Consider the following 16,129-nt stretch of genomic DNA (forward strand, 5'->3'; position numbering starts at 1 on the left):
TGTAGTATTGATTGATACAGCAGAACCACTGAGGCCAAACATGGTCTATTTTTTTCCTTTACATTAGAAAAAGAAACTAGAATCACAATAGGATATAAGAGAACTAATTTGTTTCAAGGTCAAACTGTTACGATCAGGAAACATGCAGTGAGCCATTTTTGCATTGATGTAATTAACCTCCATGCCACTAGAGGAATTCTCGTGCAGTACCATGTATTATAGTGGGAAGCCAATAAAGTCTGTGGTGAAGTTGACAGGAAGCAAACAGTTTTTACTGTGCCCAATGCTGAGAAAATACCAGTGTTGTGGCAAAAACTACATGTGGTTGTTTTGTTAGCTGTTGACTTGATTGGGTGCTCTCATGGTGCACTGTGATGATGTCATCAGGCAGGATGATTGCATATGTGTGTTGCACCGGCTGAAGTAATGTGAATGTCCTCAATGCAATCCTACGGTGTGCTGTGTGCAATTTTATTCCTCCACAAATAACAAGTTTATCCAGCCCAGAAAAATGCAACATTAGATTTATGTTATGAGTTATTTACCCTATTGATCATTAAGGAAAATAAACCTGCAAGTATGTTTTAGACCTTCACCAACAGAACTCTCAATCTGTTTACTTTAGATAGGGTTTAGTCACTTCAACCGGTTGAAAAGTTCTTCATTTTTGGATTATTGTTCGTGGCGTTTGTGTGGAAACTCCGGATGTGAGTCCAAATGTTTGGGGGTTGCCGAAGACTGGAGTGGCATCAGCTGCAGAGAAAATCCAAAGGAATACCAGCATCAGCACACCGGGAAAGACACTGGCCAACGCTCAATTGGGGTAAGGTTTGATCAGCCCTTGTTTGTTTGTTTTTGAATGGTCTTTTTTTGGGGGGGTGTGCACACATTTACAAAAACCCAATGCATTGGTAAGACTAAAAAAAAAATCACTTTGCTCCCAGATACAAGTTTGCGGAACACTGCACCTAAAAAATAATTTTCATCGATTGATACGAAGTGTCGGGGGTGACAAAGTTTGGCAATTTTAATGGGTTTTGTGAAAACAGGTCTACATGTCTTTGTTGGGGTTATTGGCTGCTGATGAAGCAAGCAAACATGATATTTGGTATCACGCTGAGTGTCATTGAATTTATTGCAGCTGTAATCCAATGACTGTTTAATGCTAAAGCAGACTCAACCACCAGAGTCTGTGGTGACTTAAGTCAAAATGATGATTTGTCAGGTCAAACTCAAACGGCGGCAAAGAAAGTTAATGACAGCAATGAGAAAGAAGCTACGTTTGGAAGGAAAGAAGAGGACGATGACATTTGACTATAAGACAGCGTCTCAAATGTGCAGTCACATCACTATGGCTCAAGTCAAGTCCACTTATTCAGCTGCTTGGTGCAAGGCGGAGCCACGATGAGATGCACTCTTGGCTCTGGGTTGCTGCTTTGAAGTAGAAATACACATTGGAGGAGCAGGAGCTTATCTTGAAGAGAAAGAAGGAACAACTAGAGTTGAAGACTGGGTTAGCCCAAGTGACAGCTAAGCTAGAAGTGCTAGAGATTGGTAGCAGTACTCATTCAATGTGATCTGATGGAATGGATTCTTACAAGAGGCTAGGCTGAGATCATGCATACCTCGCTGAACCCGCACGTTCCAATATTTGTGAATCCACCAGCACATCCGAATGCACCTCAACCTTTGGAAAGTATTGCCTCGACGTTTGGACTGGTCATGTCAACCTTTGTTATTGCAGCAAGATACATCACGACAGCAATACAATGCCTCCTTTGGACTGCCACCTATCATACAAACTTTTGGAAACAATGAATGTGCAGCTTCAGCCTCGTCATCGATTCATCAAGAACTCAAGGCTGGCTGAAAAGAAGCTGCTCACTCGACGTAGGCCACGCAGGAGCACTTACCCCAAGTGCAGAGTGAAGGCAAGTTGCTACGGCAACAGCTGGAGGAGGCTCAAAACAAGAGTGCTGCAAAGGGGAATGCCGGGACAGACGCTCAAAAGTCTTTCGGTGACATTTTGTCCAAGCTTCATTCAAACTGTGAGGAAACAACTGCAACTGGTGCATGACAACAATCAGGATTTGGCCATGAAAGCCGCAGACTACATAGGGTTTAGTCACTTCATTCCTCTTTAAGCAAAGAAACTTTGAAAAGTCAAAATAAATACAATAAATACTCTTTTAAAAAACAGCTTTACTCATGTCTATATATTGTCATCGATACAGTACTTTTTTTTTGAATAGCCAAATAATAAAATCTTGATATGTCAGCAATATTTCACTCCTGGAATAAAGACACAGTACTCATAGCTGCCACATAGCACATTACACCTTTTAGACACCTCGGAAAAAAATAGAAATAAAAAAAATAAATAAAGAAAAAATCTTACACCCATTCTGCACTTCACTTGGTTCATACGTTGTGTTCTTACTGAATGAGGGCAGCCGAAAGTACTGACTGGCACGTCTCTATGGCAACTAAACAGGAAGCGATTGGACATGAATTGCCAATCGGTCGGCGCAATTTCACATCATCGCGTGATATCACTGAAATGATGCAGAGCAGCAGCAGAGAGGAGCTACAGTGTTTACACCCAACAGCCACATAGCACGGATCAGATGATCGTATCATTCAAACACACACACACACACGCGGACGCTCTTCATATAACATCATACTCTCTACTCTAGGCGACACAGTGTCATACAGGAAAGGAGGCATGTTGTCAAAAGAGGAGGGAAGCAAGGGAAATTCTGAAATTGGACCCATGAACCTGTGAGGCCTTGTAAGCTCCGCCCACTGATAATTCACACACTTACATCAACCAGCAAAAGACACACAAGGTCCGACACTAAGACAAAGAAAAAGTGAGAGAACAGTCACTATTGAATACAGGGCGATAGGTTTCATACAGCCATTATATCGCTTTTCCATATATATTTCCAATATATATATTTATATACTTTATAGAAAATGTAGTCATCCATTTTATATACAGTCCAGATACGATCATTGAGTAATACCTTGCATAACCGATAGAAGGGTAACGTGTAGCGGTGAGTCGGCCATGTTGAGACTTCGGGAACGGGAGGACGACGGCTCACAGCTGAGATTTGGGGGGGGCACAACATCCACAATGACAAGGCTACTGGGAGCACTGGGTTCAACCGGGAAAGTCCAGAGGCGAGTCTCCTTAACAGCAGCGAGAGCGACGCCAACGGCCGCTCTTAAGAGTTCAAGGGTCAGACCTGGCCTCGGTATTGCACGTGTCCGAAGGAAAGGTGCGAGCTGGGGCCGGAAGCCCCGTACCTCACTGGCACCCCAGGTAGCACTCTCTTCAAATTTGGCATTTGACTCTCAAAAGGCCGCAAGCATGTGTCCGTACAGGTAATGACAATGCACTGGGGGACAAAAGATTGGTAAAGAAAGTCAGACTCATCGTCGAGGGCGGAATACAATACCACACAAATTCAAGAATGATCTATTGTTTTATTATTATAAAATGTTTAAATGGACTGCAATTTAATTAGTGCGGTCATGCTTTTTATTCAATACATTTACCATCATATAAATAAGTTAGTATTTCAAAGGGAAAATATTTTTCATTCTATTTAGGGTTCATGGTTATGCTGTAGTAAATGAAACTATATACTTAATGATATTTGGCTCTTTTTTTGGATTTTTTGGGGATTAAGCCTTATACTGACAAACAAATATTTAGCACAAAAGTTATCGTGCATTGTTCAAGAGCGAAATATTGAAAAATTAATGACCCGCACATATGATACATTTTGCACTTTCCCTTAATTTGAAGCTTACCTGTTAGCATCAGGGCTCCAGTTAGTAAGCCAAAGTGAGTTAGCATGAGTAGGTCCGCACTGTTGAGGGGTCAAGCCTCGGGGATGCCGGGGGCGGAGCTTGGCATAAAGTGGTTATCAAGAGAACATAGCATGCAGTTAGTAGAGACAACATGCACACTCCCGTCCCAAAGTTTGTCTCTTGTGCTCAGTCCGCACCTTCAGGCTGGAGCTGCTTTTTGGGCATGAGGTTCATTGAGGGCGGCATGGACATGGAGGGCATGCGGAAGCCAGCGGGCAGCGTTTCCATGGAGCCCGCCATCATCCCCAGCCCCGCCCCTCCCTCTCGGGCCCGAAACCTCTTCCGCCACGATGGAGAGCGGCGAAACGACTTGTCGTCTCCGCTCTGCGGGACCCGAAGAAGACGAGGCTAGGCAATCGTAAACAACATTTGAATCGAATCAGCGACAAGGCATGTTATGTGACCTCCTCGAGTCGTCGGTCAGTCCCCAAGGCTAGCAGGTTGTTGAACTCCCTGTCCAGAACCTGCCGTGCCTGAAAAACAAAACAACACAGTGACATCAGATATACTCAACAGCGACTTTTTCTTTCTGTGAATCAAAGCCACAAAGAATCTCCTGAAAAGACAGCGCACCCTTACATAAGTTATTTTTGACGCCACTCCTGTGAGTCATTTGTTCTACAGCGTGCGATTGGGGAATCATTTAAGGTGAATTCACTGTGGATCAGAGAGCAATTGGAGCAGAAGGAAATTCTGGCAGAATGAAGCCAGCAAGGGGGGCGGGGGGTCTGGTTTCAAACATACTGCTGCTTCATCCAGGCTTGTTTCACTCAAAGTAATGTGGGATTCAACTCATCATTACAACTTGCGTTCTTCCATGATCTGTAAGAACGACACGTATTTTCCTTCTCCGTGCGCTGATTCATAAAGTATGTTTTGTCTGTCAGCACCTGTGTGTTCTGCATGGGAATTTGGAGGATGAGGGCCAGGCTGCTGTAGTCGAAGGTCTCGTCCAGAGAGACGAGCGCTCCGTGAACGCCGCTCTCCAACAGGTTGCCGCAGTACTCCCTCAAACCGATGGACTGGACCCAATGGATCACTTGCTCGTTGGTCCACACCAACACATCTAAAGTGAATAAGAGTGACTCCATTGTACTTACGTACTGGAACAGGATCATACAGAGAGGTTTTGGCAAATGCGCTCGGGCGCCACGATAAAGAGGGAGAGAGCTTAGAGGGAGACGGCGAGAGAAAGCGGGCGAGCGAGATAAAGAGATAATTTGCGTGTCCGTGCAGTGTCAAGTGCCTGGCACACTCCCTTTGTTGGTTTGCAGGCCAGCTGTCGGTAAACTTTCCACGCTGGAACAGGCGGCGTGTGTGTGTGCGTGTCCAAACAGGCCAGAGGTCTGATTTGAACGACAGCTGAATCAAGTTCATGTCCACGGTTTAAGGTCAAAAGGGTGAGAGGGCAGGCTTTGTGACTCTGTGTGTTTTGTGTCTTGTGGACAGCAGCATTTAATTTGTGATATATTCAAGTTAACAGATAAACTTGTGTCACCTGTTGATTGTTCTATTTGGATTAAAATGGCTTTTTTGTGATAGCCCCATTTTAACATTATTAGAATACTTCTGGCATCACAACTCTGTCTGTGTGTGGATTTTTGGCCTTCTTTGGCTTGACTATGTGACAGATGTAAAGCGCAGCTGTTACCATGCTTTGGTCCAGAGGCGTAGCCAGGAATTTTTCTAGTAGGGGCGCACGCCCACAGGAAAAAAAATCTAACATCACCCACGCCGTTCGCTGATCGCTAAAACAACATCCGGGTCAGGGAGGCAAACGGTGAATGGGTAACATCGCGCACATAGATTAGCGCAAGCACATTCGCGCAAGACCGAAAGAAAAAAACGGCATGAAAATGAAGAATCGAAAAAGCTCGATTTTTTTTTCAATCGTGGCGCAGGGAGTCCGAACAGGGGCGCCGCCCCGGCTCGCCCCGGCTTGGCTACGCCTCTGCTTTGGTCTGTATATCTTCCACTAGGTGGTACACTGGCAGCCAGAAGGCTGTCAACGTGCGAAAACGTGTTTGCTTTATTCCTCTCTTTGATGCAAAGTTTACCTTTCATTTCATGTTGGCTGTCCTCTCTCCGGCGCTCCAATTCTTTCCTGTCATAATTGAGTCTCTTCAAGCACATGATCCCATACTGCAGACTCGCCCTTGTGAACACACAAGCAGATGGAAGGGGGGCGGGGTCACATAGTCAGAAGTCAAGTCGACACCCTCGTGAGGATAAGTGGTTCGGAAGAAATTCATAATTTACATGAATTTCGTAAATCTACAAGTCGGGTCATGTGATTGAGTCTCTGACCTCCTTCTCATGTTAAAAAGCTACATATTCATGCTCCAGACCTGTGGAAGCTGTCCACCATCTTGAGATGACTCCTCAGGTCTTTTTTGGTCAGGTGGTCCAGCATGCGAGCGTCCACCAGACATTCCATGAAATAGGAGCGATACTGAGGCAAGCCAAGGCTTGGCAACCACTCGTTCCCGATCCACTCGTGATTCATGTCTCCATATGCCAGCGTCTGCGAGGAGAAGAGTGTTATTGATTTTTTTACAATTAAAGACTTCAACATGATTAATAAATCACAACCTGTGTGCTTGGCAACAGATGCTTGAGGGGATTCACCTCAAAATGTGGGTTATATCGCACCATGTGCTTTTTCTTTGTTTTATTATTTACAGTCACAAACATTTTTGCACGCCGGCAGAGGTAATGCAAGCGTAGCAAATGCCATTATGCATGCTTGCAATCCATTTAGCTATTACAGGTTCAAGGTCCAGATAGCGTGGGTGCTGACTCGACTGAGAAACCCCCCCAAAAACAACAAAACTATTAATAACGTTGCTGTCGGAACTTGGGCGCTTTATTAAAACGATTTGCTTTTAAAAGTTATATGAACACACAAAGACTTAGTGAAGGGATTTTTTTTTCCTGTTGGACCAATAAAAACATTTCTAGATTTCTGTCTTCATTCAATTGAAATTTGAATGGTGTATAAAATTTGACAAAACGATTTTGGGAAAATTTAAAAAATGTTATTTAATTTAACATGTAAATCATTCTCTTTCATTAATTGTTAACCTTTTTAGTTTCGATGTCTGAATATTAACTTGGTGGTTAACTTATTTTTTGCATATTCTCACTCAAAACATTACGAAAAGAGCTTTTCCAGTTGGACGAGGAAACCGATTCATTAAACTTCCAACTTGCTGGAAGACATTTTGCTCCAGCTTAGAGCTGCCCCTGCATTTAGAAACAAATTATAAATTGCACAGCAGAGTGGGTTGGCAACTATCACTCCCTGAGCTAAGGGGTGCCAAATTGCTTTCATGTGCGGGGGAAGCGGATTTATGTGAAAATGTGATTGGACACATTTTGTCAGAGCAGCAAGCTCACCTGCGCCCAGCTGCCCTCCTCATTCGCCTGAGTGGCAGCATGGCAGGAACAATAAACAAGTTGAAAGAACAAGCTGATTAAGAAGCACATTGTTGCACCAAAATGCTTCATTAAATAACACAAGTGCCACAAACATGGACCCCAGCGCACATATCACGTGAAGCACAGGTTACACGCCACAACCAAACGCACAACACAACTTCCAACACAAGCACAGAGAGGCGTTAGTGTTTTTTTTTTTTTTGTGTACGTTTTTTTAGTGGACATATGCGTGTCGTGGCAGAGACAGTGGGGGTGTGTCAGCGTGTTTGGTTCGAGTGGGGTAGAGGAAGGGGGAGCACCCAGATGGTACTGACCGCTTTGGTGGATGAAGCCAGGTTCTCCATCTCTTCATGAGTCACCCACACATTTCCGGAGGACTGCTCAGAAGACGCACGCACACACAAATACAAACAAACAAACCCACAGCCAGTGTGTATTTTCCCACATGATGACCCCCACCCCGTCCACATGCACACGCAAACAAACACACAACCGCACAAACAAACATTTATTGTGTTGAGTGATGCCAAGGGAGGGTGTGTATTTCAGGCGCCGCTACCACGTGTGTTGTACGAGAAGCCGTTTGAGCATTTATTCAATATCTTTAACATCTAAGTTAAAGTCCATGTACTGGTACAGTCGTCGTAGAATCTAGGACTATTACTAGTAACCTACTGTGCTGCGCTAAAAAGCAGGGATGGGAAAGTACCGATCCATGTATTGGTATTCAGCCTTGTTTTTGAGGTATCGGGCACTCACTGAGGCTGCCGATACCATTCACCGATACTTAAGCAAATCTGACGTCGAGTGCTTCTCAAGGAAAACTCGAGTATGTTGATGTCATCTAGTGAACTATGTTGGGCCTAGTGAAGCCGTAGAGCATCTTCGTCCATGGCGCTAAGATCAATAATATGGAATAAATACTCAAATGGATTTCTATTGTGTTGACTTCTCCATGCGATTCACATTAGCAGAAAAAGACACAACAGGTACAAAAACTAAAAAAGTGAGGCGTTATCAACTTATTACCAAAAGTCCTAAATGGACGGTGACGCTAACCTTTTCTGTGTACATATATCTTGAGAAAATAAAAATTCAGTGTGGTTGTATGCACATTTACTTAAAAACAAATACGCCAGAGATTTGACAGAGATGTGCATTTACCGTTCTGGAGGTGAGAGGTGCAGAAGGGCTAGTTAGGGAGACCATCTCCTGGATGGCCAAGCGCAGTTTGAGTCGATGCAGCGGGTTGCTGATGCCGATCTCCCTCTGGATCTCTGTGTCTGACAGGGCGGACATGATGGCTCCACTCTTCACGTTAGCGCGACATGCTGCCACATACCAAGCTGGCATGCCCACCCACAACTGGAGAAGGAACGGACCAGTCAAGCGGTGTCTACGTAACAGGAGAAATGTCTCCCTATTATAGAAGAAGTGAAATCAGAACCTCTAGCCAGGAAACAACCGTCGGGCCGTCCCACTGCGCAAACGGTAGACCTCTTTTCCTGGCGTCTTCCAGGAGCTCATGTCTGGGATTTAAGACAAAGGGGAAAAAAAAAGGATTATCAAACATGTACATGTTGAAATGAAATTCTACAATGTCAGGAGATTAACGTAAGCGTTTACTTTTTCTTCATCCTGCGATCCCGTTCCGCTTGGGTACCCAGTTTTCCCAGCGTCATAGTGTCTCCAACAGCCATGTCAAAGTCTGAAAGACATTTACAGACAAAAATGATCAAAGTTGACAAATAATTAGGTCAAGGTGTGAGCCTACCTGTTAACGCTGGTAGAGGTTGTCCATCCCTGGCAAAATCCCTGGTCTGCTCCATTCGACCCCCCTTCTCCTTCTTCCCAAACAATCGGCCAATCGATGACTTTATACCTTTCTTCTGCTTTCTGCAATTAGTTCAAATGAGGCATGATAACGTTAGCTCGGATTTAGCTTGGCCTTAGTGTTTTTCTGGATATCGAACATCGAGATTCAGAGTCCTCCGAGAATCGGAATTAAACATGATCGTGAATTAGCTAATCGTCATCACTTGGTGTTGAGTGAACGTGTTTGTACCCTCGTCCATCTTCCAGACTGCCGGTGAATTGGGCGAAATTGGTTTCTAGACGTAAACTGCGCGGCGAGGAAGGAGGCGAGGTTTCACACTTGATTGTCGCCTTGTCCACCTCCACCGGAGACTAAGAAAAAAAAATTATAAATTGGATGTTTATTTATGGATGTGGTGAGAGGGCAGGAAAGAGACAAAATGTTCAAGTTGACTCACTGCAACTTTTCTCCGGTGTTTCCTCAAGTCGCTTGGCTACCGGTAAATAAAACACATGATTAAAAAATAATAATTATTCTTTCTCAGGAACTGTGTGATTCTTACCAGAGTCATGATGCCTAGATGGTGACTGGTGTTGCGTGCGTGATGTTTAGGCGTTGAGTGGCCGCTAGTCGGCGGCGAGGAAGACGACGCCAAGGACTGGGCCGTGGCCGACGTGGGCAACGCCCGTGGCCGAAGCGTCACGTTGAGGCCGTCCATGCTGCCGCTGTTCATGCGGGACTCGATCTCGTCCGAGCGCAGGTCAGTCGACTCTCTCTCCACTTGGATCATCCTGCGGGTCCCACACGAGAAATATTAGCTGAGTGTCTCCTCTCCATCACTGCATAATGTCACCTTATCTCTTCGTTGATGGCGTCAAGCTGCTCCTGCAGCATCAGAGCGAGGGTCTGAGCGTCCGATTGACCGCTTGGGGAGAGCATGGCCGAGCTCACGTCGTCGTCCAGGTCGGACTCGGCCTCCATGTCGCTGCCGAGGAGGTGGCTGACGCTCCCTCGCAGCGAAGGGTAATCCTGTTCGAACATGCCACAAACCTACACACACACACATTGAGCAAATAAACACACTAACATGGATGAATAATGATGCAACAAAACAAAAAAATGAACTGGTACATTCGAGGGTAGTTACTGTATGAATATGAATGAACCAAGGGACTTACATTAGAGAGCATGTCCATGTCAGCAGGTGAGGGACAGATAAAGAGAGGTTAGTAGAGAATGAAGTTAGGCATGAAGATCCCTGCGTGGAGCTCCTCATCAAAGACCAGGCAGTACGCAGAAACGTAAACGCAAAACAAAATGTGGTCAGAGCTGTTTGGGCCACCCTGCTTAGAGTGTGGATCATGATGCTTTGGGCAAAATACCAAATGTTATTTGCACCTTGTTTGGGTCATCTCGTAGCGCCGAGAGTCTTCCCTTTTGGGCCCGCCTGATCACAGTCGTGCTGTAGTGGCCATCTTGGCCTTCCACCACAGAGAAGCGAAGGTCGCTTGCACTGCCCAAATGAGACCTGAGGTGATATTAGACAAAAATCAATCATGTTTCAGAATAAAGTCACCAAAGTAGTGTAAAACTATTTGGCTACACCAAGTGACATTAGATTGTCCAACTAATCACTGCTTAAGATTGCGTACCGAGGGTGACTTGAACTTCCGTCTCCGAATGCCCCACTGCGACGTTTCAAATGGTCAATCTCGTTTCTCAGTTTCTCAATCTCGCCAATCAGACGTTCCTGCACGGAAAGAGAATTCTTAAAAAAGGAAATACAATACAATAAATACAAAATAGAAAAAAAAGAATCATATGTGGTATTTGATTCCTTTCTGTGACTAAATGATGAATTATTCCAATACGTACATTATTTCCAGATTTGATTCAAGAGCACTGACCCGTGTGTGATGGAATTCCTCCAATTGTTTCTGACAATTCTCGAGATCTTGAATAAGAGAGTTCTAGACACAAAGATGATGACGTTTTGTCAAAATCAAGTGTAAAAAAAAAAAAAAAGACATTCATAACAACGTGCATGGGCCTCACCTTGTCCTCCAGTGCAGCCATGCGTTCTTTCAAATGGAGCTGCAGTCGTTCGTTGGACTCGGTGAGAAGACGGTCAACAGTGTCGGATAAACGTTTGTTGTGTTCTTCATTCATCTTCTCCCGTTGACGAGCCTGATGAGCGCAGACAAGACCACGCTTTATTCTCTTTGAATTGTTTACGCTTTTATTTATTTATTTATTTATTTATTTATTTATTTAAAATTACAACCATTTTTGTGTGGCAGTGAAAAGGATTTTGAAGTAAATCAAGTGAGACTTACAAAAGAGAAATTCTCAGAGAGCGCCACTGACTAAATATAGATGAACAATGGCAGTGAGAGGGAAAAATTAGCCTAGCGTGAATTCATCTAAAGATAGCAGCAAATCACTCATATTTGGGGGGGAGGGGGGCGGGCGAGCAAGTCGCAGGGACAATATGTGGATTTGGTTCAAATTCATGCAACAATGAACCAGGAAAATGATGTGTGTGTGTTAGTGTATGCATGAGGGAGCACAGAGGCGAGGCATCCCACTAATATGAAGCATCAGTCAACACGCATGCACGCACGCACACACACACACACACACACACACACACACACACACACACACACACACTAAGAGGTCAGAGAGATCCTGCAGGGCACGCACACACATTCTTTTACACAAACACACATACAGACCCTTCCTAGTTCTTGGTTCTTCTCCTCCAGTTGTGATTCCAGCTGTCTGAGCCGCTCTTCCACGTTGCCATGACGCTCCTCAGCCTAAAAGGGAAGACATTTATTCATTGCATCTGCACACGGGTCATTCTCGAAAGGCCTTGCAAAGAGAAATTGTCGAACAAACACTCTTCGCTGTGGCGTGTCAAATTGACAACACATCTTTGACTGCTCCACTGCAATACGTTTTACCTTTGCAAATTGCTGACTCTTTACGTTCTTGTACTTATCATGTTTCAATGACCGTGCATTGATGTATACAGTATGTGTGTATGTGTGTGTAACCTTGGACAGTGCTGCTACTCGCTGTGCCAGCTCAGCCTCCACCTCTGGCAACGTCTCAGCCTTCCTCATAGTTTGAGCCAACCTCTGCTCAGCCATTTCCAGCATCTCCTGCAGCTGGCGCACTTTCTCTTCACTCTGACTCACAAACACACACACGCGCGCACACGCACACAGGAGACAGTTGTGCAGAGTGAGGGCAAGGATGTGGAGGATGTTGCTTGAATTCCCGATTGGGACGTGAACTCAGATTCACCCAACACTTTACATGAACCTCCTACGCTATGAACTCCCCCCAACCCCTCGCCATTAGCTATAAGTGTGTTTTTCTTATGATTGTCAACTTTGACCATGTGTATATTTTATTCATATTAAGCAGACGGTCCTTGTCCATTACGCTACCTGTCTGTGCAGGGAGTCCTTGGTGGCCAGCTCGTTCTCCAGCTTGTCATTGAGATCGTGGATGTGTGTGGTTTCTCGCTGGGCGGCAAGGTAACGTTTTTCCAACGTTGTTATTCTTTCCTCCATGTCTTCTCTCTGCAAGCCGAGGCAACCACAAACCCAAAAGGGCTTTTAGTGTAATATGTGGGTCGAATACAAGTAGGATTGACAGCATGATCATTTCAGATGTACAAATTTCCAACATCCACTTTTAATTAATTATACATGAATCGTATTTTAATTATTTTCATAGGCTACCTTGTATCAATTGATCCTCCTTATTGGCAGGAGTTCATCTAAATGATGTGTAATATCCATTGCGTAAGATTAATGAGACCTTCAAGGTCAGAAAATCAAGGTTCAACATTCATTATTCACAACTTAAGTGGGATTGATTGCTATTAGCCTCCCGTGAAGCATCATGAACAATGTTTTATTAACCTTTTATCTTGTTTGGCTTCACCTCGCATCGTACCTCGTTTCCAAGACAACACCATTCTCGATTTTTACGTTGATGCTTCTCACCTCTCTCTGTTCCCTCTGCTGTTTGATGGACAGCTCCTCACTGCGACTCAGCTCCCGCCGCGCGCTCGCCAGCTCGGCCTCCAGCTCGGCCACGCGACCGTTAAGGGAGGAGGAGTGCTCGCGGGTCTGTGCCAGTTCCTTACTGGTTCTGTCCAGGAGCTCCTGAAGCTCAGATACCCGGTTGCCATCTTCGTGAACATCTATGGAGCCGTTGGGGAGTCTCTGCAAGGTAAACCCACGCAATTAATGGAAATGCGAGCGCATTCGGGTGGTAGAAAAAGGTTCTGGTCTGTGTGGTGCAATTTTGAACATGTTAATGTTGACAACAAATATACTTGATAAAAAGGGATGGCCTAGATTTGACTGTGGCGAGTTTATGCAAAGATGAGTGTTTGAGGTTACGCTGCCATGTTGTTGTTTTGATGTTTCTTTGCTCTTCACAGCTCAAAGAGAAGTTGATGAATTGAGCAGACCTTAAGGGACACATCTTCAGACAGGCAACACAGTGGGCGGCCCAAATTATTTGGACTCTCATGAACACAAAAACAGACAGGGAAAAAAAAAAAAGTACTACAAGCAGGTGATTCTCTCACTAGTTTGTTTCGGGAGAATCAAACCTTCCAAACCGACTCAAAGCGCCCATGATGTTTTTTTTTGTTTTTTTTTTGCTCAGCTTGTATTTTACGCTCGTGTATATATATTTTTTTAATGACAAATCACCCTGCTGTTGAAGCAGAAGGCCAAAGCTTTTAAAAAAAACAGCCTGTCCGAATACAAACAATTTGAAGGTAAATCACCTTGAAGTCATGAATGTTTGGACAAAATCAAGCACAGAGCAGAAAAACAATCACACAGTCAGGAAGACCTTCCATGGAGGTTTGGATCCATCTGTCCCTTCCAACGAGTCACCATCCTTCCTTTGTCTCACCATGCTCAACTGTAATGTAAAATCACAAAAGTCACATTTCATTCTCCTCTGAGTGAATGCATGAAGTGAACGCTCGAGAACTGCAAGTGCCAAAAATTCTAATCAGCATCAAAGGTGACATCGAGACACACAATTCCCGTGTACTAAATTTGTGTAGAGATTTTCACCTCTTGTGTGGTAGCTGACAGCTGTCCCTCCAGGGTGGACACCCGCTCCAGAGCCACGCGAAGCCTCTCACGCACCTGACCAGCACACACGCATCATTTTTAACATTGTGTTATTGAGTTTGGCTCATAATTTATTTTACCAAGACTGGCATACGTGTTGTAACCAGTCTGGGAATGTACTGGAGTACAAATACTTAAGTACGATCATTTTTCCACTTCATGTTACAGTGTCCTTTGAAATGGTTCACCTTTTCATCCAGAGCTTTGTGATGCTCAAACAACGACTTGAGGGCTTTGAGGACCTCGACCTCACTGGAGACTCCAGATGGTGGGGGGGGCTGCCTCTTCACAACCGTCATCCTGAGACTACGCTCGTGGCGAGACACCAAACACTCAAGGTGCTCCAGAAGCAGCTACATGCACACACACGCACACAGTAAATCCACGTTAAACCTTTTTTTTTTTTATCCTCACAATACGCATGGAAGCACACACATAAGAGTATTGTGGATTAAAATCAAAGCGAATATTATGTTCAATCTGACATGTGCTGACATAAGCACACGCACACAGACACAATCACACAAAACCACTCATGCACACGTACCCTGGTGTTGTTCCTTTCGGCTTTCAGCTCCGATATTTCCTCTTCTTTCTCCAGCAGCTGCTCTCGACAAATGTTCAGCTCCTTGGTAAGTGTGGCAAACTCCTACATAACACACGTGCATCGGAGGTTAAGATTGTTTCACCTCTCAACATCTTGTGACAATATTCTTTAGTGCTATGACCATCTACGTACATTTGCATACAAGATTGTTACTTATAGTTTGAGAAGGCAGCCAGAATTATTTCTATTGTTTGATCCCACCCATCCAGATTGGGCCTATTGATTCAAATGCGACACAAATGGAAAATACACTCATGACCTTCTATTTGTTTCAGTGTTTTGTTTCTTGCTGTGCTTTTGTGGCTTGAGCACAATGCAACACTCACACTGATTTTCCTTCCATGTCTCAGGAAGCACACACACGTGCACAGACACACACACACACACACACACACACATCTTTGCATATACAAAATCAATTCCTGGAGTTTACCCAGACCTTAAATTACCTCTAACCTTCCTTAACCTTACAGTTCATACACCTTCACCCTCTATGGTAATGATTTATTTTAATGTGACCTGCCTTCCTGCCAAGGTCATGAAGTCATCCAGAATCAGCTATAAATATAGTTTTATGTCTCCCATTTGAACTCTATGCATTATGATTTTTTTTTTGTATTTTCTCCAATAGTAGCCTGGAGCTTTTATTTACTCATATCCACAGAGCAGGTGTTTTGCTGAGCTTTATTTGTACAAATGATAATACGCTGGCAGAACTAAACACACATGGCATGTGTAGCATTAGTAGTTTCTATTTGTATATTATTTATTATTATGCATAAACATATGTGCTATTAAATTCATATGTAAATGTGATAAAAGGAGGAGTAGCAGAATGTATCCTGCACTCTCGCTATGCTTAAATTTGGATAATGAATCTGTCAAAAGCCTCTTTGACATTTCTACGCCCATCTAATCCATCCAGCTATCAGTCGAAAGGTCACGCCTAACCCCTTTTCTTAGATTCATGAAGCTACATCGTAATTCAGTCCAAAAGGGGACACACATGGATGAGGTGACTGAGGGGATGGAGGTGGGGAAAGGGAAAACAGGTCAGCATGTTTGAGTGACTTTGTGTTATTCCACAGGGGTGCGCAGCAGCTCAGGCCAAATCCACCAACAGATGTTGGCGCTCACCGTCTCTTTCAATCACTGCAAAAAGGCTCGACAGGCCACTGACTCGCTAGTTCATCCCCT

General features: G+C 44.3%; 1 protein-coding gene across 1 annotated transcript in view; it reads right to left on the minus strand.

Moving 5' to 3' along the window:
* Positions 1-2,182: 2,182 nt before the first annotated feature.
* Positions 2,183-16,129, minus strand: part of ppfia4 (PTPRF interacting protein alpha 4) — a 31,138-nt gene continuing 17,191 nt past the window's right edge. The window contains exons 3-29 of the mRNA XM_061292211.1: positions 14,873-14,974; positions 14,514-14,678; positions 14,266-14,340; positions 14,036-14,107; positions 13,171-13,392; positions 12,607-12,741; positions 12,208-12,342; positions 11,884-11,967; positions 11,201-11,332; positions 11,053-11,115; positions 10,798-10,895; positions 10,544-10,673; positions 9,999-10,195; positions 9,708-9,936; positions 9,603-9,638; positions 9,395-9,516; positions 9,104-9,225; positions 8,956-9,037; positions 8,777-8,858; positions 8,494-8,694; positions 7,644-7,706; positions 6,237-6,412; positions 5,946-6,043; positions 4,779-4,954; positions 4,293-4,361; positions 4,026-4,212; positions 2,183-3,410 (exon numbers count right to left, since the gene is read on the minus strand). Coding sequence (XP_061148195.1) covers positions 3,367-3,410; positions 4,026-4,212; positions 4,293-4,361; positions 4,779-4,954; positions 5,946-6,043; positions 6,237-6,412; positions 7,644-7,706; positions 8,494-8,694; positions 8,777-8,858; positions 8,956-9,037; positions 9,104-9,225; positions 9,395-9,516; positions 9,603-9,638; positions 9,708-9,936; positions 9,999-10,195; positions 10,544-10,673; positions 10,798-10,895; positions 11,053-11,115; positions 11,201-11,332; positions 11,884-11,967; positions 12,208-12,342; positions 12,607-12,741; positions 13,171-13,392; positions 14,036-14,107; positions 14,266-14,340; positions 14,514-14,678; positions 14,873-14,974 — 3,297 coding nt within the window. The 3' untranslated portion in view covers positions 2,183-3,366. The remainder of the gene's footprint in view (positions 3,411-4,025; positions 4,213-4,292; positions 4,362-4,778; positions 4,955-5,945; positions 6,044-6,236; positions 6,413-7,643; positions 7,707-8,493; positions 8,695-8,776; positions 8,859-8,955; positions 9,038-9,103; positions 9,226-9,394; positions 9,517-9,602; positions 9,639-9,707; positions 9,937-9,998; positions 10,196-10,543; positions 10,674-10,797; positions 10,896-11,052; positions 11,116-11,200; positions 11,333-11,883; positions 11,968-12,207; positions 12,343-12,606; positions 12,742-13,170; positions 13,393-14,035; positions 14,108-14,265; positions 14,341-14,513; positions 14,679-14,872; positions 14,975-16,129) is intronic.

Source organism: Syngnathus typhle, linkage group LG11, assembly GCF_033458585.1.
Source record: "Syngnathus typhle isolate RoL2023-S1 ecotype Sweden linkage group LG11, RoL_Styp_1.0, whole genome shotgun sequence".
In the NCBI taxonomy this organism is placed as follows: domain Eukaryota; kingdom Metazoa; phylum Chordata; class Actinopteri; order Syngnathiformes; family Syngnathidae; genus Syngnathus; species Syngnathus typhle.